Genomic DNA, 27,413 nt, shown 5'->3' with positions numbered 1-27,413 from the left:
ATCCTGAGGACATCACAACCAAGGAAGTACTTTTGAAGTACAGTCACTGTTGTCACACAGGAAAACATGGTCAGTTAAACCGCAAGGTCCACCTCCACCGCCAACATGCATTAATATAGCCCCTTTAATTCAAACTATCCCAAGACACAAATAAAATAGATAAAAAGGAACCATAGTGGGAGAGTTAGGGGATGACCAAAAGCTTTGATTTAAAAACTTTCTAAAAAGCAATGTTTTCAAAAGGTGGATACAGAATGGGTGTAGGGGAAGGATTTTGGGTGGGGGTGTGGGCGGGGAAAGAGGTCCAGAGAATAGAACTGAGACATCTGAAGGATGTGCCACTAGTGGGGTGAAGGGAGGACAGGATGCACAAAAGGGTGCAAAGGAATACAAGAATGGAGGAATTTTCAAAGATACGGAGGGTTGAGGACTCAAGAGGGATTTGAAGAGGATGGGGATTTTAAGTTCAATGTGCTAGGGGAATAGTCAGCCAATGTAGGTCAATGAGGATGAGGTGATGGGCAAGCAGGAATTAGTGTCAGACAGGATATGGGCAGCTGGGTTTTGGACAAGTTGGAGTTTATGAAGGATATAGAGGGTGTGAAGCTAAAAAAGACAATGGAGGAATTAAGTCTAGAAGTGTCAAAAGTGTGGATAAGGAAATCAACAGCAATAAGGTTGAGGTAGGGAAAGCAATGTTGTAGAAGTGGAAGTAAGAGGTCCTGATGATGCATAATATGTGTGGACTGAAGCTTAGCTCTGGGTCAGACAGTACATCAAGATTTTGTATGGCCTAGTTCAGCTCAAGCAAGTAGCCATAGTGTGGGATGGAGTCAATGGCAAGGAAGCTGACTTCACGGCAGAGGTCAAAATGATAGCTTCGGTCTTTCTGATGTTCAGTTGAAATCTTGACTCATTGATGATTTGATGTCAAGCAGTCAGTTTGCCAGCACAGAGGTGGTTTTGGGGTTGAGGGGAGTGATGGAGGGGTAGAGGTGGGTATCAAAAAATATATAACCGCACATCTACAAATGTCATCAAGAAACAACGTGTAGTTGAGAAAGTGGAAAGGGCCAAGGAGAGATCCTTGAAGGACTCCGGAGGTGACTGGTAGCAGGAAGAGAAATCATTACTGCTTTCAGACAGGCAGGAGCTGGACAACTAAGGAGGTGTAATAAAGGAGGGCGCCATGACCAACTGTATAAAATGCTGTGGAGAAGTTGAGGAGGACAAGGAGGGGTAATGCACCACAGTCACAGACAATGTCATTCATGACTGACCACAGCAGTTTTGGTGCTGTGAATAGGACAAAGGTCAGACTGAAGGGATTTGAATAAGAAGTTTTAGGAGAGATGGTCATGAAGCAAGGTGGCGATGATAGAGAGGACAGGGAAATTTGAGACGGGGCAGTAGTTTGAGGGAACAAATGAATCAGGTAGTTTTTTGTGGGGAAAGGGTGATGATGGCAGTTTTGAAAAGAAACAGTACCTGAGATAAAGCAGCCGTCAGCAATGTCAACTAGTATAGGGGCTAGGAGGGGTAGTTGACCAGTTAATCTCTTTAGTGGTGACATTTTAAGGGAAGAATGTTGGTTACATTCCCTGCTCTTCTTCACATAGTGCCATGGGTTCTTTGACATCCACTAGAACCTCTATATAAAAAAAAATGAAGGGTCGTCAAATTAGATTTCATCCAAAAAATGGCACCTCTGACAATGCAGCACTCCCTAGTCAGCCGAGATGCCTGTGGAGGTATAAGCCACTATTGTAAATTCAATTTGCCTGTAACATAAATGTGGAGAGATTTTAGAATTTTCTTGTCAATTATACAGATTTTGCTTTAATGAAACTGACAATCATGATTATTACACTATAGTTTACAGTGGAAACAAAGTCAAAATTTTGTAGTATCATGTCACTTTTCCAATAAACATGATGAGTTTAAGAAATTTCATGCCAGTTTCCAGTGGTTTCAAATCCATAAACAGACCATAATTGGATTCCAGTTGGCCCCAATCATTCCAAAAAGTCAAAAGATCCCAACAGTACAGGTAGATTCCTGACGTAGTGTGGAGTGTAGCACAGTGCAAGCAAAGTTTCACAGCACATGTGACCTGGCAGGCACCAACTGCTGCAGCTATTGTCTGAAAGAGGCAAACGGCTCATTACACAGGGTGTCAAGAAAAGCATGTAAATAATTATTTTGGCTTTGGTATGTAGCAAAGAAATCTAATTGCTACAAATGGCTAAAACAGATGTATCTCAACTAACCAATGCTTGTTGCGTCAATAGTGGTCCTCCTAGTATGAGGATGTACATACCTTGCCTGCTTTGTTTCAAGCACCTTGCATTTTAATGTTCTAATTTTAAAATCACTAGCAACATATTAATGGTATACTAATGGGACACATTGACTATAAGTTTCTCTTGTTTACCCCCCTTGCCCTTAACCATATACAGAAATTTTAATTCTCTAGTTTACATAATGTTTCCTACCCTTTATTGTTTTTTCCTTACCAGCCTTCTCATGAAAGCAAGAAAGGAGAATCATCAAAATGTAATTTTTTTCCCCTCCAACTTATCTAAAAATTATCTTGGATCTCCATCATTTCCTGGGGTAAGCAAACTCACTGCTGTAATCCAACATGTATTGTCACATTTACATGGTTAACCTACAGATCTCCAGGCTTCATTCTCTGACATAGTTGAGGTATTGGTGAACTAAAGGGTGTGACAATTATCTCCTCTCACTCTTGGCTTCAGGAATACTCAAATATTTGTTCAGTGGTGCTTCTCTCATCGGCTATGTTCACTCTTCTGCACTGTCTTACATTCTCGAATATCTTACTTTCAACGTCTCATTAACCTGCGGATTTCCATGTCCTACACGGAATGTTTAAGGAGCTTTAAGCCAGAAACGTTTCAGAACCAAGGCAACAAGGATCCCAGATTTTCTAGTCTGTTTCTGTGGCACAGAATGCACTACTGGATGGGACCACAATTCCCAATGTCCATGCACAAGACATCCAAAAAATCTTCACTACTAAAAATCTGGGTCGCTGCTATAGAAATTTAAGAAGTTAAATTCTCTTCAAACCTTGCAGGAAGAGATTCTTGAGCTCATAATCCCAGTGGTACAGTGGTGTATCCTGAGGAATGCAAATACTCCATGAACTTCAACAGAGATTGTTTTTGCAGTTCTGTGGCAACTTTGGGAGAGATGAGAGACTGGTCAGCTGCTCCTAGTTCACCTTCTCAGATGATAATGTACACAATCAGGGAATTCAGGGAGGCATTTGAACAGTTATCATGTAGGAAATATTTACATATTGATATGGGTAACGAGTAATGCAGGCTAATAAAATATCACCCCTCCTCTACACTCTTCCAATATTGTTCTGGAATCAGTTTCTAGGATGTGCATAGGCAGCTTGCGTTAACCATCATCTTATTCCCTCTCATATTCAATATGCACAGAAGACCCACTATTACTGCTTTAATTCCTATTACAAGGTCCTTCACGGAGAAAAACGGCCTTCTGGGTTATGTAGTCAATTTCTTTGAGGGTATAATTCTCCTGCATATTATCAAACTGTACCAGTGACATTCATGTAGCAAAAATTAGTAATACACTGATGGCCAAGTTAGAAACGACATGCAAGTCACTGCTAACCACACTTTATCTGCTGCAATTTTTCAGCTCCCCCCCCCGCCTTTCAAACTACAGAGCTCTGCAACACTTGCTATACACTTTGTGGCTATAGAGATTGGTAGTTCAATAGCAATAGAATGCTTCATAAATTTTCATATAGCTGGAGATTTTTTCTTAGTGCAAGTTTATAATTTTCTTCTTTGGTAACTTGATGTTCTTCCTCTTCCTTTTGTGAAGTATGTCGCATGCTGCTAGCAGAAAGAGATGGCTGGAGACTGCTCCAAGGTCTGTGCCAATGTCTTGCTACAGCCATTGGGAAATGCACGAGAAGGATGGCTGTCCCCTTCAATTTTCCTTCATAGCAGAGAAGATCTTTTCCACTGCACTTAAACACTCCACCAGCAACTTTATCACGTGCAAAGTATCAGCTTGACTCAGTTGGTAGCGCTATCACCCGAGTCAAAGTTGCGGGTTCAAAGCCTACTTTAGGACTTGAGCACACAATCAAGACTGACATTCCTGTGCAGCACTGTGGCAGTTTTAAAAAAAACATAGCAGAGAATGTTCCTAGTAAAAATTCCTCCCTCAACTACCACCACCACAAACAGATTAACTGGTCATTCATCTCACTGCTGTTTGTGTGAACTTACTGTGCGCAAAATGGCTGCATATTAAGAGTAACTGCACAATAATACATTCTATGTGAAGCACTTTAGGACATGTCTGAGAAGTGATAACGGCACTATATAAATGCAAGTTCTCCTTTCTTTTTCAAAACCATACGTGTGAATCAAATCTACTTGAGCTCTAATGCGATGTTCTAATTTATCCGTTTCACTTTATCAGAAAAACCCACATCTGAATAGTTTACTTTTCCTCTGTTTAGAAGTAGTGGCATCATTCCCACTGTCTTTACAATGATAGGAAAAAGTTGGTACTATTACAACAGGAAATTATTGCATCAGAATAGTTCACATCGCAAATTCTGGGAGACAGATAGAATTCTACTTGTACAATATCCAGTACATATTTTCCTATACACACAGGCAGTCATAATTTTTTTAAAATACATAATCAGAACATTAGAATGGTTTTCAAAGAGGAGACGACTGAAACCCATGGATGGTTAAGGGTTGAAAAGAGGGGATGCATGAAAAAGTGGTACTCCAGTATACATTAATAAATATGTATATTACGCATAAGCTTCATAATAGACCCAGTCCTAATGAAGAATCTATACCTGAATTCTTAACCTATCTTTCCAGAAGCTGATGGCTCTGCTGTACATTTCCAAGTGTTTTTATTCTACAACATTCTTTGTCTGCCACCTTGATTACCAGTTTACCCTATTTTTAGTTTCACTTCATAACTTCATGTTAGTCAACCTCACTCCTTCTGTGGTTCACAGCGACACTTTGAGTAAGCACGAGACAGTTGAGTGTAAGGAACAGACTTTATTGTACAGCACGGGTGATCCATCTATATAGTATTAGGGCAGCATAGGGTTTCTCTTTTTCCAGCTACTTGACTTAGCCTTGTAACTGTACCCCTTTTTATACACGTTTACTACAAAAGCAACATACTGTAACATTTTCATAGATAGACAGACCTTCAGATTTCCAACTCTACTACCTCCCTTGTTAACTGTTTCCGGACCTTATCAAGGACACCATGTTCAAAGCATCCTGTATTCTGGCTATACTATGGACTATAGTTTCTACATTAATCACTCATGGTTGATGTCCGCTCTAGGCAGCACTCCCTTGCATTACAGTTGGTACAATGACATCTGTAGTGGAATAGAATCCTTTGTTCATGTTCCATGTTTCATCTTTCCTTGTGTACCAGGCAACCTGCTGGTCCATCAACCAGTTATGGTTATTATAGTTCATTGTGGTTATTATAGTTCATTGTGGTTATTAACTGTCAACTGTCCAACATGTCCAACGCTTCACACTCATTCTGGATGCAGGAGAATGCTGATTTTACCTACATGCTAAAATCAATGATGCTGTGTAATCAAACTGACAGATATACACAGTGTATAATACTGTAGTGAGGGATCATTCTTTCCTTCCCCCTCCCTCAGGTGGGATCTACTAGAGAACAACTTAAATTTTAGACCTCTTCTCAGAGAGAGATGCTTTACAGGGTAGAGGAAACAAATGGACACCAAGCATGAGGGAGAAAGGTTATGGGTGCATGTATCCAAAGCATAGGTTGAAAATAAAAGTTTTAAAGAGGCTTTTGAAAGCAGGGAGAGAGATGGCTAGGCAGAGGGATTTGGAAGGGAATTCCAGGGTGCAAGACATAATGGTTGAAAGAGCTGTCATTGACTGTGGAGCAGGAACGGGGTGTTGAAGAAATGGAAGTGCATGGTTGGAGGAGGTCACTGAGGTAGGATGGGGCAAAGAATAGCCTAGTGTCAAAGGAACAGAACTGCAGATAGATTTGTACAGCTAGTGAATATTGTTGAGGTAGGGTGGGGCAAAGCTAGGAGGGTTATTTTAAATTAGGATGAAGATCTTGAAATCAATTCACTGAAACATGGGGAGATAGTGGAGCTCAGCAAGGACGGAGATGAGGAGAATATAGGACTTTGGTGCAAGTGAAGAATTGGGCCATAGCATCTGCATAAGTTGTATGCTGTGGAGCCCAGAAAACAGAACATTTGAGGAGTCAAGTCTCAAGATAATAAGGGCACAGATAAGGGTTTTGGCAGGAGTGACCATCTGAAAAATTCATGCATATTGCATAGTTCTGTTAACGACGCCACTGCCTAGTGGAATTCAAATCTGTGACTGTACCAACAGCAAGTGAATTACAATTAAGTCCAATTGCTGGAGCAACTACAGTTTAAAAATATTCAGTAATATTTCTTCAAATTATTTCACATACCAATACTCTTTGAAACACTCCAAAACAGATGATCGATTGTGAAGTTATAATTGTTTGAAGTTCATCATTTGTGACATATTTCAGTTGTTCAGGTTTAGTTTCATTAAAATTTCCTACTAAAATGAACGGACTTTAGATTACTACAGATTAGAATGCACACAAATACTCCAAAAGTCACATTAGTAGATTCAGACCATGCACGTCTACAGCATTTTTGAGAAACTAGATATAGGATATTTCAGGAGCCGCCTCCCCCCACCAGTAGCAAATTACATTTTAAACAGTAAATCTCCATCGGCTGTGGGAACAGTAATGTTCTGAAATATTTGGACGGAGTGGAAAGGGAAGAAATTCCTTGCAAAAATGAAAGGAGACAAAGCTAAAGTGTTCTCCCAGCACAAGAAATTGTGAGCAGGTAAAATGAATTATGATATATATAAAATGTTGGTGGGGGTGAAAGAGAGAGACTATCGGCTTGAAATTAGTATCAGTGATATTAGTAGATAAACACTTTAAATGTTTGTAACATTCCTCTGTTAATCCATTTAAAATAAACTAACATCTCCATTAAAATAGCAGAGGAATCTTTATGAATGCAGTAAGTGTTTGTCTTCCAATATCGACAACAGTATTTTTTAGCTTTATATGAGCTTTCTCATATTCATCAAAGCAGCACCCACATAGAGAAAGTTATTTCCTACATACAAATGCAAATGGTTTTGAAAGACATTATTGACTTCATCCCCCAAAAAATTTCCACACATCTAATGCTAACTTTCCAGTGTTAACACCAATATGTAAAAAGACATAGAAATGTAATAAAATATGGGTACCACTGCTGAACAATGGAGCTTTTCTTTCCCTTAAACAAGTATTTCTTACTTCCTACTTTTTAATGTGACACCCTCCCCACAAGCAGGTTAGATTTTCCAGTCTACTCCCTTGTTTGCTTCCCCCTTTTTCAAAAATTGAGAAATAGGTGAAGGGTCAAGGTACATTGTACCAAGGTTGAAAAATAGAAAAGATGAAGTAGTAACTATTTGACACCTGGTTTTAAAAAATCAGTAGAATACAGGAAAAAAGATTGAGGGAGACAAGGAGGTTTGTTGTTCTAAGATGCTGGGTAAAGAATGGGTTAGAAAGATGACTATGTGATGAGTCAACAAAGTGAGGAATCAGGGAGGAGGTAGAAGATGTAGGATAGCATGATTGGATTTGAGAAATTATGCACTATTTTTCAGCTAAATCACTAACAATACAGACATCCTGTTTCTGGGTCTCTCTTAGTGTCACTCTAAGTCAGGTGTTGCATCTTGAGTTGACTTGCCCTCCAATTCTGCTTACAATAGCAATTTTCAATTATAGCTTAGTCTCCAGGAAAATACTTAAAAGTCCTATATTTTTGCTAACAACAAATTCATTCATCTAAGGGGTCCTCCATCAGTCAATTCTCCCTCCCCTCCCCCCAAAAAGGTTACAAAGTGGTTCTTTGCTTTTTCATCTCCCGAAAGCTTAAATGGGACAAAAAGATTGCATGTACCAAAGTTTGCAGACAGCATTAACCACACTGCATCTGCAGTACTCTTTGAAGAGAATGGATGATCTCTTATTAATGCTAGAAGTCATCTATAATTGTAGTTATCTTCACATTTGAGTGTGATTGGGGGGCGGGGGGGGAGCGGGGGAAGATATGGGAGCCCTAACTATCTATATGGCTTCCAGAATGCTGGAAATTTTACATAAACACTGGAATTTTGTTACATTAGTTTTTTTAAATTACAATCTATCTTTCAGATTTTGTTTTAAAATCGACACTTGAAGTTAAAAACAAAGTTCTGGAAATACACAGTACATCCATTAGCATATGAAAGAGAAGAAGTTAACATTTTGGATTAATTTGAGTTCTGAGTAGGTGACTAATGCTTCCTGCTAACTGTTAGTACATAAAATTTACTCCCCATGAAGTTTTTGGGAGGTGAGTAAGCAAAAAACCACTCTCTAATCTTATGGAAAGAAAACTTGGTTGAGATGTCTGGCCTCTTAGATGAATATGGGACTTTCAAGTTACACAACCAAATATTTAACTTTTCTTTTAGGTACTGATCAGTCTTGCTGTGCATTTCTAGCACTCTGTCCTACATATACACATAGATGTCATTTTTACAGTTAGATTTAGAAGGGAAGGAAAACAATAATGGAAGGTATTAACCAACTTAGTTGAAGCTGAAATTTTTACTTATAGTAATTAGGAAAATATTAGGATTTGATATGCTCCTTTGGCTGTTCAAGTTGCTGAGGAGGTAGTACATTGCCTTTACACATCTTACTTCAAATAAAAAGGTTTAATGAATTCTGATAACGTTTAACTAAAAATTCCATTTCATTATGATCATAACTACTACTCAGACACTATTACATTAAGAAATCGATTTAAACCACATTATAGCGAACTAAAGCAGGAAACTCGCCATTTCCTTCCATCCTGCAGCCAACACAAAATTTGGCAACACAACTTATTTACATAGAGTTATGCCATGGTTCACTTCAGAAAATAGCTCCTGAAGCCAAAATGGCTGTGTGAATTTAACTTATCCAGCTGAAAGTCCATTTTAATACACAGTAGTCCATTGGTAGCAGGTTACAAGGTTAATACTTTTTCATGCAAGTCACATCTGGGGAAAGGCTACCACAATTTCATAGGGAGTGTTAAAGAATGATAAGAATCTTGATTAAAAAGTTAATTTTAAAAAAGACATACAAATTATGAATAATAGAGCACATGTGATTGGACAAAAAGAGAGAGAGAGAGAGAGAGAGAGAGAGAGAGAGATTGAGATTTATGAGTTACAACTCTTCCTCACTCATGGTAGGTAAATTTATTATCCACTGTTCCCATTGCGTATTCTCTAGATAATGTGTTCTGGTCATTAAACAAATTCCATACTCTGCACAGAAGTTTTACATCTGGAAACTGGGCCAGTATCCTACACACGTGAACATATTTGTCTATTCTATTTTTCCATAAAACAGCAGTTACTTGGCAACCAAAAATGTTCCAATGAGAGCCGAACAGTTATTCCCACATACTATTCATCAATCTTACAGATGTGTTTGTACTACAAGTTAGTCCCATAAAAAGTATATTAAACACTGTTTCAGTTCTTAAACTTAGCAATTTTAGAAAAATAATATTAATTTGACGAAAAAATTACACAACAGATCTCAGATTTGGCAAAAAAAGGCATCTCTCACACACGCACGCACACATAAGTGTACGTACACACACTCAAGTTTTTGATTATCACATTTTTCAATTATAAATAAACTAGAGTTCCTGGCAGAAATGTAGTCTGAAAAGTCATCCATTACATTTTCTCTTGCCACAGTTTGTAAATAATAAATAGAACAGTTTTTTTTTAAAACTTGCTCGTTGAAAATGAAGTAAATTTTGAACAGCATAGTTATGAAGTTTACCAGTCCAAAAATGTCCTTATTTTATCATAGAAACATACAGCACACAAGGAGGCCTTGGGAAAGTAAGCTGTGAGGCGAACACAAAAAGTCTGCAAAGGGATATAGTCAGGTTAAGTGAGTGGGCAAAAAGATGGCAGATGGAGTATAATGTGGGGAAATGTGAGGTTATTCATTTTGGTAGGAAGAATAGAAAAACAGAATATTTTTAAATGGTGAGAAACTAGTAAATGTTGATGTTCAGAGAGATTTGGGTGTCCTCATACACGAAACACAGAAAGTTAACATGCAGGTAGAGTAAGCAATTAGGAAGGCAAATGGTATGTTGGCCTTTATTGTAAGGGGGTTGGAGTACAAGAGTAAGGAACTATTGCTACAATTATATAGGGCCTTAGTGAGACCACACCTGGAGTACTGTGTACTGTTTTGGTCTCCTTACCCAAGAGGCCTCAGAGGCGGTGCAATGAAGGTTTGCTAGATTGATTCCTGGGATGAGAGGGTTATCCTATGAGGAGAGGTTAAGTAGAATGGGCCTATACTCTCTGGAGTTTAGAAGAATGAGAGGTGATCTCATTGAAACATAAAATTCTGAGAAGGCTTGACACGGTAGATGCTGAGAGGCTGTTTCCCCTGGCTGGAGAGTCTAGAACTAGGGGCATAGTCTCAGGATAAGGGGTCGACCATTTATGACTGAGGTAAGGAGGAATTTCTACAATCAGAGGGTTGTGAATCTTTGGAATGCTCTATCCCAGAGGAAATGTGGATGCTCAGTCGTTGAGTATATTCAAGGCTGAGATCAATAGATTTTTGGACTCTAGAGGAATCAAGGGATATGGGGATTGGGCGGGAAAGTAGAGTTGAGGTCGAAGATCAGCTATTATCTTATAGAATGGCAGAGCAGGCTCGAGGGGCTATATGGCCTACTCCTATTTCTTACATTTCTTATGTTCTTAGGCCATTTGGCCCATTGTGCCTGTGCCTATTCTTTGAAAGAGCTATCCATTTAGTCCCACTCACCTGTTCTTTCCCCAAAGCACTACAAATTTTCCTTTTTCAAGTATATATCAAATTCCCTTTTGAAAGTTACTACTGAATCTGCTTCCACCACACTTTTCAGGCAGATTCCAGATCATAACACGCTGTGCAAAAAAAAATTCTCATCTCTCCACTGGTTCTTTTGCCAATGATCTTAAATCTGTGACCTCTGGTTACCAACACTCTTGCCAGTGAAACCACTTTCACCTTATTTACTTCTCCTTATTTTGTTTTTAGAAACTAATACAAATTATTTGCTGGTATAAAAAAGGCAATGTATATTTTACAGTTTTCTCCAAGCCTATTAAATGGCACTTTATGAACCTAGATTTATGCCAATTATACAACAGTCTTCCAAAAGATTTACATTTATGTTTATGTAGCCAAGATCAGAATAATTGTTTCATATTACCTACTGTGAGTCAAAAAGGATCCAATTAACCACTAGTAGCCAGCAGGATTTTTGGGGGGGATGGGGGAGGGGAGGGGAGAAGAGAAAAAAATTAAAATAAATCTCTTCTGTAGAATTTAAAGAAACAATCCAGTAGATGCAAGACTGAATGTAGAGCAGCCAGACACAAGGTTCAAGTCCTTTGGCCATTCAAGTATTCATTAGCTTTCAGTAAATTTCATCAGTTCTCCACAACACTTTCACAATAGCCACATTCTTTATCTAAAGAAAACTTATAAATAAAAACTGCCAGTACCAATGCCAACGCATCATCCAATTACATAGCTGTATTCCCAGAGACCCGGGAGAAGTCCACAATTCAAACCATCCTTCCTGCCCAGAGCAAGGAGACTGTGCAACAGGACACTAATGAGAGTACGGAACCTAGAACATGGGTATGGTAGTCTCAAAAGGAAAAGAAAAACAAAGACTGCAGTAACTTACAATGCCTCTTTAATTGGACACATTTTTATTGACATACTTTTACGCATACAGTATTTTGAGAAACAACAGATCATGGAACATTACGTTATAATGTATGTGCAATTTCCAACTTCTGACAGATTAAAATCATTCCTTTGCCTACTGGTCAGAAAATAATCCAGATAACCCATACTTAATGGGTTAAGTATCTCAATGATAATGCAGCAGTCAATAGCCTCAGCTAAACTTCAACAATATATTACTAGATACAGACAGCTTTATAATTAGAATTTATAGTTCCACCAGCAAGGCTGGCTTGAAAAACCAGCTACAAGCAATGAAGTGAAACAACTCCTTCTGTAATATGCTTCCTATTCTGTACCTGTCCAAGTTAAGATCCTATGGGAACAGGAGACTGTTCAGATATGAATAATACAAGAGGTGACAGAAGATCTAAACTCAGAAGTGGTCAACCACCACTGCTGTGCTCAATGCAAAATAGTACAGTCAAAGATTATGTCACAGTGATATCACAGCTCACCATTGGAAGACTTTCCAACATGAGATACTAGTCTAGGTTCACTTAGCCAAAATGAACCACGTCAATACCATTTGGTCGTCACCGCCAACAAGCTTGATCGCGGACCAAAGCTATCAGAACCATTTGACAACTCACCTGGAACAATATTATTCCAGGGACACACACAACAAACACGCACACACACACACAATTGCCCCAAAACAGCAATAAATCACTCAGGTGTTGGTTAGATTAATCGGAGGGGGGGGGGGGTTATGAGAGTTATCCGAAGAATTGAAGGATTTGCCCAATTCCCTCCGAGCTGTGACAGCAGGGCCACGGGGTCCCTGCAGAAATGTCAGGCTGATGTTTACACTCCACGCAGCTGCAGACCGAGTGACAGTTCACTCCGGGGCCTGTTTAAATTATCATTTGAGGAGACATTTTAGCCACAAAATAAACCAACAGAGGCTCCCATAACCAGGATTATGACGCACAAAACCGTGTGAGGAGAGGGGGAGTCGCTGTACATTTTATAATTTAAAAAAAAAACTCGCTCGATTCGTCTTTCTTTACCTCAGAGTTATCGCTCTCGGAATGACTGGGTGGACGATCCCCGGGGCTTGGTTCAGCGTTTCATTCGGCCCATCTCTCCAACAACACGACCGCTCGAGACGTACAAGCCTCCTCCTTAATAATAAAAAAAGTCCGCGCCGGAAAAGGGGTGTACGGATGATAACTTTGAATGACAAGTAAATTACGCAATCAGCGACGGGCGTTTATTTTGATTGATAGTTTTTGTAAACAATCAGTAAACAGTATTCAGCGAAAGGCGGGATGGCGTCCGGACAGGATGACTTCACCCAGTCAGGCAGCGCAGTGCGGGAGGGTGGGTCTTGTCGCCATAGTGATAGAGTTTCTATGGTCTGTTGTACCTATCCCAGTCTCTTATTGGTTAATCAAGCTGTCAGTCAGTAAGAGAGACGGTGGGCGGTCGTCCGGTAGGGGTTGGGCTTGTGCCTGGGCCGAAAAAAGGAAGAGGTGTTTTTGCGGTTGTTGCAGGTTTTTGCTTCGGTGGAAGCCGCCTACATCGACGATAAAATGGGAACCAGGGATGATGAATATGATTACCTCTTCAAAGGTAAGTGAATTGCCATGGGTAGTGGAGTTTAAAATATATTTTTCCTCTTTCACACAAATAATTACGGTAGTTGTAGGCCTCAGGCTTTGTGTCTTCAACCTGGTCAAAGAGGGTACAAAAAAAAACTTCCTCGCTGCGGGCCAGGTAAGTTCTCTTTTTCTTACCGGCGGTTTGTTAACTTGCTACCAGAAAGCGTGGAGTGAGTGAGTGAGCAAGCAGGCACAAGTGGCGTGAGCTGCAACCTGGAGAGCAAACACCTAAAAGCTGTAGTCTGTAATAATAATAATAAGCCCCCATCTATTAGCTAGGCGACCGACCCATTTATAACACGCAGGTCGAATCCAGCTAATACTATTTAATTGCACAGTAAAACTTCCTTTGGCTTATTTTTCTACATATTTGTAATATAATTTTTTGCCAATTGAAGCGCGATATCCTGTGGGTGCAGAGTATGCATTTTTTTTAGTGTTTATCTGGAAGTAGTTTCATGCATCTTCCCCTGCATAATGCGTATGAACTTTGTTGTCTTAATTGCTTTGCTTATCCTTTTAATGTTTGAATTAAGCTTTTTTTCCACAGTATTGCATATGTGATGTGTTGTCAGTGGAATTTTAGAAAAGTAGAATGGGTATGTGAACTGCGAAAAATAATCAGTACAAATATTTTTTATTTCTAGACATGGGTTGTATCTGAAAGGAGCATTATAACGCTACTGGTGGTTGGAGGGCTATCATTAACTGGTTGAGGTGATGAGTATAATATGAATTGTATTGGCACACTAAATCTCATTGGCCCAAGGCAACATTTTTTGCTAGCATATTGGCACCAATGCACCAAATATGCCTAATGACATCAGTTGTCTTCCATATTGTGGCTGATCTGTTTCTTGCTGTCTTTTCCCCACAATTCTGCTTCTCTCTCTCTTTCTCCCCCCCCCCCCCTCCCCCACCATCATCAAAAAAACAGGCTCATTGTGTTCATATGTCTGCAGTCCCCTGTCTTCAGCATAAGCATTAATGCTCTTTAGTGGGAAAGAAATGGTGATACTTATCAAGTTGAAAAATACTCATTGGGGAATTAAACTTTTGCAACATTTTCATCCAATTAAGCATTCAGATCTAATGTAGAATAAGTTCAATGCTGTTTTTTTCAATCTGTCACAATTTACATGCAATTAGGCTTTTCACCCACCCTTTTTAGCTGTTGTAGGAAAAAGCTTTCCTGCACTTGGATGTTCCCTTCAATTATTTATTTGGCCTGGCATTCGTTTTTGTCTGAATATGTCTCTATGAAGCACCTTGGGATGTCTTTCTATGTTAAATGTGCTATATAAATGTGAGTTGTTGTATTTGTACCAATTTTGAGTGTGGGATGCTTTAGCTATCACTATTTGACTATGTATCTTGTTAACTGGTTAGACCCAGACTGGACTCAGTGAGTTGAAGCTAGGAGCTGCTAATTCAGGCCTTCTGCTAGCTTACCAGAGTAGCAACTACACCTGTAACCGATTCATAGCTATGTTTTGGGGTTGCAATGCATCTATACTGGTCTCCTGTGCTGGTTGTGCGAGTTTCGCGTGAGATGCTTTCATTTTATGTAGCTCTAGAAATCAAACTGACTATTACCAAGATTTGCCAGTGGAAATATAGAAGATGGTTGCATTTATCTATTCTAGTTTAAAAGCATAATTGCTCCATTCATATGTCAATGTCCATGAGGCATCAAGACCAAATGTAGACTTCAGGTGAACTGGGGTTAGCAGGCAAGGACTAGCTGGTCAAGGGCACACAAATATAATTTAGTCTGTCCTTATTTTTATATAATTTAATATTGTTTATAACAGCATAATTTATGGCAATTTGGGAAGCAGAGTTGTTTGGAACATAGGAGTTTCTCTGCAGTGCAGTCTAAGATGCTGGGAAATGCAAAACTGAAGCACTATTCTACCAATGGCATGAGGGTGTAATTACAGTGTGACAAGTTCACAGGCAGTTTCTGTTATAAGTGAGGACCTAGGAATTTATAATGGGAAAGTTGACAAGTGTGAGCAGATATAAGGTTTTTTTAAAACAATGCCTAGTATTAAAGTTTATAGATATAAAGTAGAATACATCTTGCTTGAAAAACACTGTATGCCAGTAGCCAATGTCCCGTACTGTGTAGAACTTGTCCACCTTTTTGAAACATCTTGCTTATTCATCTTAATTTGCACAACTTCTCTTCCTGCATTCTCAGCTTTTTTCCACATTCCTGTCTGGCCACTGAGTTGTTCTCAAAACTCAGTTTGGCTCAGTGGTAGCACTCAAGTATGAAGGTCACTGGTTCAAGCCCCATTCCCAGACATAAGCACGTAATCTAAGCTGATACCTCAGTCAAGTGCTGAGGGAATGCTGAATTGTCTAAGGTGCTGTCTTCCAGGTGAGATGTTACACTGAGGCCCTGTCTGCCTGTTCAACGTGGCACTATTCGAAGAAGGGGCATTCTCTTGGTATCCTGGAGAACAAGTAAATTTGTCGGGGTGTAATTTCACCCTCCCACCAGATGTAAGACTTTTAATATTACTAATTGATCTCCTATGATGCACATGTGAAGTCAAGGTAAAATGTAGTCTTCAGGTGAAGCAGGGTTAAAGGGATGGGATGATGGACCAGGGTTTGCAGGTGTAATTCAGTTCCAATTTTAAAGTCATACGTTCCGTCCTTAATCTTTATATTTAAATTTACAAATTTCCATTTCCATATTTATAATGGAAATTACCTATGTAAACTTGTCACACTAAGTCTAACCTCCTGCTGTGTTGGCATTGCAGCACCTCCACTGTAAGGAATGTGTGATTACAGAGTCACAAGTTTACATGGCCAATTTCTATTATAAAAAGACATAGGAATTTATAATAAGTATAATGGGAAAAGTTAACAAGAAATAAGGTTTTTTAAACAGGAAGTTTGCAGATCTAAGATTTTTAAATAGTTATAATTATATTCAAGGCTTTCAGCTATCCATAGTCAAAGATATGAAGTAAGGTTGTTGTAATAGTGAACAGTGCAGGATATTAATCTCATCATTATCATTGATATGAGTGTCTTAAAGACCACTGAGTAATGGCCTCTGTTTCTACATGAGCCGTGCCTGGCAGCAGTGCAACTTTGTAATATTCTCTTCAGATAAAGCAATCTGGAATTCCTAGCATGCCTGTGGTTGATAGTTTGGGTTCCCAATTAATGAGCAGTGGTCCTTGGTAGCTTTGTGATTGTGATGCTGACTTTGTAACCCTGTGCTATCAGTTTAAAGTCCACACACTGGAATCTGCCAACCACAGCTGAGGTCTAACCTGTTGCTGGGCATTTGTAGGTTGAGTAGTGACGTGACACTAATGATAGAATGAGGTGGAGGTTTTTTTCCCACTGAAGAGTAATATAGTTGTCTGTCAAATATTTGCCCAATTTTGTTTTCACTCTTCCCATCCCTAGCAACTTGATTTTACAAACTGCAGCTAACACTTTGTCCTAGTCAAATACTTGCAGTACTTTTGTGATTTAGATGTCGGCCACTGTTGTGTGTAACTTTTGTCAGTAATTGGATAACAAAGTAGTTTACATCATAAATTCAGGAAGAGCCTAGAACAAGTCATTTTTTAAAAACATTTTAAGTTTCCCATTGATCTCCATTTTTAACTGGCTTTATTTTGGTTTTAAAGCTCTTCCTGCACCTTGTGCTCCTCTACCCCCAAGAGGACAGGCAATCCCCTTTGAATGCCATCCTGCAGGCATATCCCTTGGGTTTTTAAAGTCTGTAGACTGTAAGAGGAAGGGAAGATTGAGTGAAGTAAGAAGTTGCACAGCATATTTGTAGTTGAGGAACAAGAGAGGAAGGTTTGGAGGAGTACTGACCATAGTATTAATAAAATAAGGACCAATTTTAACTCCATGAGGTTACAAGTTTTATATTTTGCAACATCAACATGAAAAATTGAAGGGATGGCTGAGGGAGATGACGAGTTCCACAAGTTTGAGATTCTGGGAAAGAATGAGTTAAGAGTAGGAGCTGGTGCAAGAGCTTTGAATTCAACACAGATGTGGGGAGGGGGAAGAGGTTGTAGGACTTTATCTGCTGTAGGGTAGCAGATCCCCTTTAGTTGCTGTGTCTCCTGAGTGTAACTAAGATCAGGAAGTCATTGGAATCTCTGTTCAGCACCGTACACTGTGCTGTAAGTGGATTTTTAATGTAGTTCCAGAACCACTTGACAGCAGTATGATTAGATGAAATTTTAACAATTTTATTTACCAGAGTTAAAATCTTTTGTCTCCTTCAATTCTGCTTCAACTTGTCAGTACTAGCAGAATTCTTCTTGTTTACATGATAAAAATAAAGCTTTAAAAACAACTACGTTTAGGTTTAAAAATGAGTTTGCATGTTTGTAATTGTACAATTCTTGTGCTGTGATAAAACCAGTAATTCACAGAAATCTGGTTTATAATATGCCATGAATTTTGACTAATCTGTACTTAAACTCCTTTGAACACTGACATCTAATCTGACTTTGAAATGTAGAAAAATTTCTTAGATCCAGAGAGAAAGGAGGAAACTAATTGTGGCCTCATCAGACTAGTAACTATAGCATGGATAGAGTTTTCCAACATTTATACTGCATTATTACTACATGACCCTTTCCTCCTCCTGCCCTGCTCTCTTCCCACCCCACCTACTGAAGGCCACGCTACCGCCATCCAGTGTTGCTCTGCATTCTTCACGCACACCACACACACAACTGATTTAAGTATCACAGGTTGGAGGCAAAATCTAATTTAGATTAAATTTACAGAATATCCCCCAAGTGAAGGCCTTGAAATTTTTTCCCTCCCAAGCAGTCCATATTGAGAAATGTACCAGGAAAATGTAACTAATTTTCTCTCCATTCTAGTCTTTCACGCCTGCATATGCTATTGTTTCCTCCACAGTGTGTTACATTAAAACTGCCTTAGGATATGTAGTGGTTAGTATAATAAATAAAAGTAAAATGTATGAAGTTTGCACATTTACATATTAAAATAGTGCTATAATAACGGCAAATGTACTTTGAACAGACATATTTATACACAGCTTATCAGCCAGTGGACGGAACAATCATTAAAAACCTGCTCCGTGAATTGAGCTTTTTTTGTTTAAAGATTATCCAGACTACAGTTATGGACTAAAGTCATAAAAGTGTTAAAACTCAAAGGTTAGATTGTCTGCTAATCATGGCTTAAAAAGTCATCTATTATGCAAACTCTTGTATGAAATTACTGAAAAAGGTTGCAGAAGAGGTTTAATTTTTTTAAGTTTCCAGTTGATTAGTTTGAGCATTATGATTTAGAACATTTACAGTACTGGGAGGATATGATCATGGCTGAATCTGATCCATCTTCATGTGATGATCCCACATACTGATTTCTAGCAGGGGTCTCTGGATAGTGATCAAGGGTTGAAATCCAGGCCATTTTTTTCTCCCACTTCCTAAGCGAGGAGCACTGAGGCCAGTTATAGTAATCCCACCCTGCCTTGGCTGACATCAACTAACACAAACTGGAGACTGAACCTGGGACCTTCATACATGGCTCAGCTACTCATGAACATTGCAGATCCACTGCGGAGGGTGCAATTCATGTAACCTCTGCTAATCCCAAAGTATCCTTCTCGGAATAACTTGTGTTTTGTCTAAGTGGTTTGTGTGTGTGCAATATATTCCAATCTTCTAATGAAATTGTGCAAGTACAAATTATATAAATTGACCTGGGCTTCAAACAGAGGTGAAACCACCCTATATTGACTTTTACACAAGTCAGAGGTCAAATAAATGGCATAATTCAACCTCCGCAGTATAACTCACTCAAGTCATCAAACATTTTTTTAAACAAAATGCACCTCAGCCACTGACTTTAAAATGTAAGGAATCTTACAACACCAGGTTATAGTCCAACAAATTTATTTTAAAATCACAAGCTTTTGGAGATTATCCCCTTCGTCAGGTGAATGATTTCATTCACCTGACGAAGGGGATAATCTCCGAAAGCTTGTGATTTTAAAATAAATTTGTTGGACTATAACCTGGTGTTGTAAGATTCCTTACATTTGTCCACCCCAGTCCATCACCGGCATCTCCACATCATGACTTTAAAATGAGCATTGAATCATCGATATGCCAGATGAGTGGGCCAGAAAGCTTCATTCAAAATCGCTTCTCTTCCAACTGCTTTGTAGTGGATGCTTATTGTCATGCATGAACAAAGAGGAAAAGGCACAAGGCTTTGGGAAGGCTGAGTGCCTCTAATAGTTTCATGTACTTTTCAGGGTATCCGTCCTTAATTTCACCCCTTGTTTATCATTCAAATCTGTTTTTTGTGCCTCTTGGGTCTTTCAGCCATCTAATGTTGCAGATACAATTCCTGCCTGTTAAACCGTGCTTAACCATTTTGCATGGAGAAATTAACCTTTTTTCCTGTGTAGAAAATAGGCTCAGTGACACAGGTGAAGGGCTTGGAGATCTATTTAGTTTCACCTTCAGTTGAGTTAGTCACCAAGACACAGATTAACTGGATATTCATCATATTACCATTTATGGAAGGTTGCTGGTGTAGAATGGTTGCTGTGCATTCAAAAAAAATACTCTCGCCCTTTGAGACATTTGACCTAATAAGGTGCAGTACAAATGCAAATGTTATATATACAATTTGCTCTGTCATTTATACTGGATAATAGGCTGTTTTGTCACTTTAAAAAAAAAAAAAATTTGTTTTTGAGATCCTATTTCATCTCAGAAAATGGAATACAAGCCTTAAAATACTGTATATGTAATGATTGAAAGTAGCTATCTAAAAGCATTTTATCTTTCAATTTATCACTGTATTAGGACCTGAATGGTAATAAATCTGTTCACTTCCTGTCCTAAAACCACAGTTTATATAAAATGTACGATGAGTGTCAGCCCCATTTAAAACTTCATCAAACTTTCCTTTAATGCCTTCTCAACTGGAGAAGTGCAACAGCTCAACTCATAAGCATCTGTGTTGTCCTTGTAGCAATGAAAGGATTCCCTTCCACAGCTTACTGAAGTGTGATTGGCAGATTCAACCCTCCAGGGGGATTCCAAGCAAATGGTAAGTGAGCAGAGATGCAAACAGCAAGTCAGATGTATAGATCTCTAACCTTACTATACTTGGTGACTTCGCACATAACACCTCAGCAGGGAGGAAATACAAATGAACCCTGTGTTTTAGATAGTTGTACCCTGGTTGATGCTTTTTGCTAACAGCAGGTCCTTCTGCAGTTAGGCAACTGGTCTTTTTTCAAACTGTTATAATTGTGGATGTTCAATACAGAAATATGTAAATTGTGGTTTGTCTCTTCCAGTTGTGCTGATTGGGGACTCCGGGGTTGGAAAGAGCAATCTCCTGTCGAGGTTCACACGCAATGAGTTTAATTTGGAGAGTAAGAGCACCATTGGAGTTGAGTTTGCCACCAGGAGTATCCAGGTAGATGGAAAGACAATTAAAGCACAGATCTGGGACACAGCGGGACAGGAGCGATACCGCGCCATCACTTCAGCGTAAGTATTTTGTGTCTAAATGTAATTAATTTGTAAAAATAAAACTAGAAAATAACACATGGGCATTTTAGGGGAAGGACAGATTAAAGTTTTGGGTATTGACTCTTTGTCAGAACTGAACAATACTGAACAAAGCCTGGTATACTGACCATCATGAAAAGTTAATTATATGGTTTTATAGCCAATGAATGGGTTATTTTGAAAGCTGGAAAGAAGTGCAAAAGTACTTGATGCACAAAAATCATCTGTCTGGGAGTGAAGGGCACTAGAGGGGAAAAAAGGTGGTGAAAAAGATTTAAACAGTTTTAAAAGGGAATGTAGTGAAAGTTGAAAAGGAGAAATGGACAACTAAATGGGGGTGATAACAAGGTGTGAAATTGTTAGTCACTGTTCAGAGCGGAGGGCTGTGGTGTGGTAAGGAGAAAGATGACTGTGTCTCCTCTGGCTTGCCACTTAAACACCCGTTCCCACATTGACCTTACTGGTTTTGGCCTCCTACATTGTTCACCAAAACTCTATACAACAGTATCTCACTCCTCTTTCCACCTCCCCATTGAACAGCTCGTCAGCAACAGCTTTCCAAGCTCCTACTTGGGTAAGATAGAGGATGCTGGCTAGTACTCCAGCCAGTGTCCTTATGTTTCATCTTCACCTTCCACAGAAGAGGATGGTGGGGATTCAGCCTACAGCAGGTGAGCTGGTATGAGGACTGGTCCAATCTGGATTGTGTGTGTTCTCAGGTACTACCGTGGGGCTGTAGGTGCTCTACTTGTGTACGATATTGCCAAACATCTAACGTACGAGAATGTCGAGCGGTGGTTGAAGGAGCTGCGTGACCACGCTGACAACAACATCGTCATCATGCTGGTCGGGAACAAGAGTGACCTCCGTCATCTGAGAGCTGTGCCAACGGATGAGGCGCGGGCCTTTGCTGGTAGGTGTAATATACCATGTTAACATCTAGACAGCTAGCTATATAGTGTTTTAAATGTTTATTTTGAATAAAAACCTGTGACCTTTATACAAATAGAGTCATGGTAGATCTAATGGGATCATTGTTAGCTAATTACAGCAGGGTAGCATTGGAAAAGGGTGCCATGATTGACCCAGAGGTTAAAAGTGTAGAATCTGCAGTCTTGATTGCTGTCCAGTGACTCCTGCTGAAATGAGTGTATAGACAGTGATTGAGAAGAGCTAGTCGGGGCTGTGATAACACCTGGGGTCATTTCACCCACTTCCCAGGTTCACATGAAGAGTAGACACTTGGTTGATGTACCGATCATTATTGTCCGTGGAATTGTATCCCAGTGTGAATTTGTTTTCAGGAAAGAACTTAAGAAATAGAAGCAGGAGTAGGCCACATGGACCCTTGAACCTGCTTCGCCATTCAATCAGATCATGGCTGATCTTCTACCTCAACTCCACTTTCTTGCCCTATCCCATATCCCTTGATTCCCTTAGTGTCCAAAAATCTATCGATTTCAATCTTGAATATACTCAATGAGCATCCACAGCCCTCTGGGTAGAAAATTCCAAAGATTCACAACTCTGAGTGAAGAAATTCCTCCTCATCTCAGTCCTAAATGGCCGACCCCTTATCTTGAGACCATGACCCCTGGTTCTAGACTCTCCAACCAGGAGAAACAGCCTCTCAGCATCTACCCCTCTAAGCATTAACTGTATCTGCATGTTAACTTTGTGATTTGTGTATAAGGACACCCAAATCCCTCTGAATACCAACCTTTCTTGGTGTCTCACCTTTTTAAAAAAAAATTCTGCTTTTCTATTCTTCCTACCAAAGTAGATAATTTCACATTTCCCCACATTGTACTCCATCTGCCACCTTCTCGCCCACTCACTTAACCTGTCTATATCCTTTGCCGCCTCTTTGCATCCTCCTCACAGCTTACTTTCCCACCTAGCTTTGTATTATCAGCAAACTTGGATACATTAAATTCTGTCTCCTCATCTATGTCATTGATATATATTGTAAACAGCTGAGGCCCAAGCACTGATCCTTGTGGCACCCCACTAGTTACAACCTGCCAACCCGAAAATGACCTGTTTATTCCCACTTCTGTTTTCTGTCCATTAACCAATCCTCAATCCGTGCTAATATATTACCCCGATCCCATGAGCCCTAATCTTGTGTAACAACCTCTTGTGTGGAACCTTTATCGAATGCATTTTGAAAATTCAAATATACTACATCCACAGGTTCCCCCTTATCTACCCTGCTAGTTACACCCTCAAAAAGCTCCAATAGATTTGTCAAAAATGATTTCCCTTTCATAAGACCGTGTTGACTCTACCTAATCATATGATTTTCTAAGTGCCCTGTTACTACATCCTTAATAATAGGTTCTTGCATTTTCTCTACTATTGATGTCAGGCTAACTGGCTTATAGTTCCCTGTTTTCTCTCTCTCCCTCCTTTCTTGAATAGCAGAAAGGCATCTTAACAGTCAAGACCCTACTGAACCCTCACACATTATCTAGCTAACCAACGTGTGTGCTTTTAAAGTAAAAATACAGTTCAATTTATAATGCTAATCCATTAATGTTTTATCATTTATTTGATAGTGTAACAATACATAAATATAGTGCACAGTATAATAAAGAAGAATACCAGTATATGCACACCCAACTCGTGATCCCTGATGAAATCTCTGATACTTGTTCAGTATATACTCCACACACTCTGTCTGACACTGGCTACTGAATCATATCTTCATATTTCATTGTGTTAATGTATCATGTTACATAAATGCACTAACGTTCTCCCAAGAGCTTCTGAGGTACTATTAATAGACGTTACTACAGACATTGGATCTTCTTTGATTTCAACCAAATCAAGTGCTACAGAAATGGACAAATCTATCCCGTTTCTTTATTTTAAAAAAATATTGTGTTGGATGTGGTCTGTATCATTCTTTAACAGGATTTGAATTTATGCTTTGAGAATATTTATTTTCCCATCACCAATGTGTACCTGTGGTAATACAGTGAATGGGAACAAATCATCCAGGGTTCTTGCTCTTGATAACTAGCGTGCGTCCATCCGTCCCCTTGGAGGAATAATATGCTGTTGCTGCTATTCAGTTTTCCTTGTGAATGGCCAGTTAAATAAAGAGCTGTGCCCAGCAAAAGTTAATGCCTTCAGAAGAGGAGGAAGAAAATGTGTGAGTGATTGTTTTATTGTAGCAGTTTTATTTCGGATAAACAAGTCAGTGAGTTGCTGTCACAATTGAGTGTCATCAGCTCTGGGACTCGACTGTAACAATACCATTCACCTATTGCAGTTAACTACCCGAGGTGGTGCACATCAGCTTTTCAGACTATTTTATCTTTAACTTTCTGCTAGAAGGGGAGGGGCTGCTTGCTGATTCCTAGTGTTTGAAATGGATTGTGATTATACACACCAAAATCACATGAAACTTATAAGTAGCTGGCTGGAAACAGTACGTTGTCACTTTAATTGTGCTGTGCCTTTTATCATGTGGAACATGAAGTCTCTCTTTCTCATTCTTTCAGAAAAGAACAATCTTTCATTTATTGAAACATCTGCCCTGGATTCAACGAATGTAGAGGAAGCATTTAAAAATATTCTTACAGGTAATACAATATACTTGCACAGGGAGATACTACTGACTGTAGTGCCTGGAACTGGACTGCAGCTCTCAGCAGTACCATTTAGATATGTACCTCCTCCATGACCTTGCTCAGTACACATTTCTGTCAGCTCACGTTGAACTAGCCCAAACTGAAGCTCTTCGACCTCCATGCTTAGAGAGCCACTCAAAATAAAATTAACCCCTTAATTATAGAACTATCTTTTTAATTATTTATCCCTCAACCAACATAATGAAAAACAGATTATCTGGTCATTTATCTCATTGCTGTTTGTGAGACGCTGCTGCGTTTCCCAATAGTACTACAGTGATTACACTTCAGTAAAACTGTGAAGTGCTTTGGGACGTTCTGAGATTGTGAAAGTTGCTATATAAATGCAAGTTCCTTCCTTGTTTCCTGTGCTCATCAATGTGAGGGAAGGTGTGGAGAATGGAACTCTTTCCATCCCAGTGTCAGTATCAAGCAATTTCAGGTCAGGTGCAGCACAGCGAGATGCAAAAGTGAAGCTCTCTCTGCTCTGCCCCAACAATATGCCTCAGCTCTCAGTTCTGAACCATAGAATAAAAATTGCAACATTATCTCTTTTGGCTCAACATTTGGAAATTCCAACATACTATCACTGTGTGCAGTTGGTGGGTTTGTATCCATGGGTTCTCACATGATGCCTTAACTGGTCTTGTTGAGAAGTGCTGCCAGACACTGCCCTCCCCACTGACTGGGATGAGGATTCTTGGGGTCAATTAACAGCATTTATGCATTCTTTCAATTCCAGTTTTTAAAAAAAAAAATTGTTTTAAAGAGCTTGAGGTACTGAGCAGCATGTGGCTGAAAAAATATGGACTTCATTTTTGTTTATAATTATGGAGTGGAAACTTTAATATCCTGGGCTATAAAATGAACCTCTTTCTCTCCACCAGAAATTTACCGCATAGTTTCGCAGAAGCAGATTTCTGATCGATCAGCTCACGACGAATCACCTGGCAACAATGTGGTAGACATCAGTGTACCCCCAACGACTGACGGGCAGAAATCGAATAAACTGCAGTGTTGCCAGAATATGTGACCTGCTTCAGCTGCTACTCTAATCCCTACTCTTGCCTGTGCATTGTAGTGTGTTGTGAATGCTTCTGTCCAGTGTCTTGTGATTAATGAAATCCTTTCTAATGACTTGTAACAGTAGAGCTGACATTCCTTTTTGCATATGGGATATCCCTTTTAATGTGACTACGTTGCATGTGCGTCTCTCCTCTTCCTCCTTTGCCTGTAATTATGAACACATTCAAGACTTGAGTCAAGCAATATTTTATGTACATAACTTTTTTTTAAAAGACAAAGAAACACATACCCCTTCTACATCTTTCAACAGTGAGTTTGAGCTTATGTGCATATTTATGCTTCTGTCAGAGGGTTCCTGTCTGAAAAGATCAAGATCCTGACATGAACTGTGGAACATTTCCCTTTTATAATGCTACTGAGGCCTTTATATCCTGTCATATAAAAGTATTTATATCTTGCGCTTTGGAGTCTTTTCAAAGGAAAACCATATTTTTCCCTTTCCTTCCAGCTACTGATAGAGATCTATTAATTATAAACTATTTAATTGTAGCCTATTTGCTGCATATTAATGTAGATACAGAACCTGCAGTGCTGCTTTGCATTGACTAGTTAGTAGCTTAGTGCATTAAAAGCTGACACATTCCTGAAGCATGTAAATATCCACACTAAAAATTTGAGTCAGCGATACCACCTTCAGTTTACCTGGTCATTGGGGGGGGAAAAAAACTGTTGACATTGTGGTTGAAAGAGAATACGTACCTCGTCAGGAAGAAAGGGCAGTTTTCCAGTTGGATTCAGGCAGATTTTTTAAATCATGTGCATTTTTCTTACAGATAGCTTTATTCAGATTCTGTCTTCAAAAAAAAACTGGAACGAGCACAGCAAACCCAAGCCAACCGCTTAGGTTTGGAATCTCATTGCCTGTCTCTGGACTGGAGAGTTTCACAAAGGGACTACCTATTGCTTACTGTTTAAAATGGTCGGTGGTGTTTCCAAACAGCTGTTTGAAGGCATCACTGGATTGTTAATCAAGAAATGTATTGATATCCATCCCAATTCCTTCTCTTCACCCCACCTGCAAAAAAAAATTGATGTTTTGCCTGTGACTGACACAATGGCTCCGTTAAAATAATTTGGAGCATGTTGTCTGTTACTTCCTTGTCACTGATGGCTCCTGTATTCCATTAAGTGCAATCCATTTTGTAAATATGTATTGTCACTTGATTGTGCATGGTTATTATGTATGGTGGATAAACATGTTGCCAAACCTCTTTTTCTGTGTGAGTCCTTCTGTTGCTGGTGATGTGCCACTTTAACAGACTAAATTTTAAAAAATGAACACTTAATGGCACAACTGTTATAGCCCATTTGTTATGGATGCTACTGGGATTGTGTGCTCACTGCTAAAAACTGTGTTGAAGTTCTCTCAAGCAAAAGGCTTAACCCCAATTCACCTTTGAACTTCTGGTCAGAAGAATTGCATTTAAAAAGCATTTTTATCGCTACTACCTCAAAGCACTTTCCATATGGTAAATTACTTTGAGATGCAG

At 39.3% G+C, this 27,413-nt stretch overlaps 2 protein-coding genes across 3 annotated transcripts in view; one reads left to right on the top strand and one right to left on the bottom strand.

The window, feature by feature from the left end:
• Positions 1 to 13,130, bottom strand: part of marchf2 (membrane-associated ring finger (C3HC4) 2) — a 34,608-nt gene extending 21,478 nt beyond the window's left edge. For both annotated transcript variants that reach the window (XR_010957903.1, XM_067968177.1), the window contains exon 1: positions 13,026 to 13,130. The gene's annotated coding sequence lies outside the window, so the exon portion shown is untranslated. The remainder of the gene's footprint in view (positions 1 to 13,025) is intronic.
• Positions 13,131 to 13,430: 300 nt separating this feature from the next.
• LOC137299440 (ras-related protein Rab-11B) lies at positions 13,431 to 27,134 on the top strand. Its single transcript, XM_067968176.1, has 5 exons — positions 13,431 to 13,590; positions 20,980 to 21,175; positions 21,916 to 22,109; positions 24,709 to 24,789; positions 25,725 to 27,134. Exons 1-5 carry the CDS (start codon positions 13,551 to 13,553, stop codon positions 25,868 to 25,870), a joined length of 657 nt encoding a protein of 218 aa, XP_067824277.1. The 5' UTR covers positions 13,431 to 13,550; the 3' UTR covers positions 25,871 to 27,134.
• The last annotated feature ends 279 nt before the right edge of the window (positions 27,135 to 27,413 follow it).

This window comes from Heptranchias perlo, chromosome 29 (genome assembly GCF_035084215.1).
Source record: "Heptranchias perlo isolate sHepPer1 chromosome 29, sHepPer1.hap1, whole genome shotgun sequence".
In the NCBI taxonomy this organism is placed as follows: domain Eukaryota; kingdom Metazoa; phylum Chordata; class Chondrichthyes; order Hexanchiformes; family Hexanchidae; genus Heptranchias; species Heptranchias perlo.
This window is presented reverse-complemented; position numbering and strand designations above follow the sequence as displayed.

Excerpts from the sequence above, each read along its gene's own strand:
- LOC137299440 (XM_067968176.1), top strand. The coding sequence starts at position 13,551 with ATGGGAACCAGGGATGATGAATATGATTACCTCTTCAAAG. Across the intron at positions 13,591-20,979 it reads ATATGATTACCTCTTCAAAG|TTGTGCTGATTGGGGACTCC; the intron begins GTAAGTGAATTG and ends TGTCTCTTCCAG. Across the intron at positions 21,176-21,915 it reads TACCGCGCCATCACTTCAGC|GTACTACCGTGGGGCTGTAG; the intron begins GTAAGTATTTTG and ends GTGTGTTCTCAG.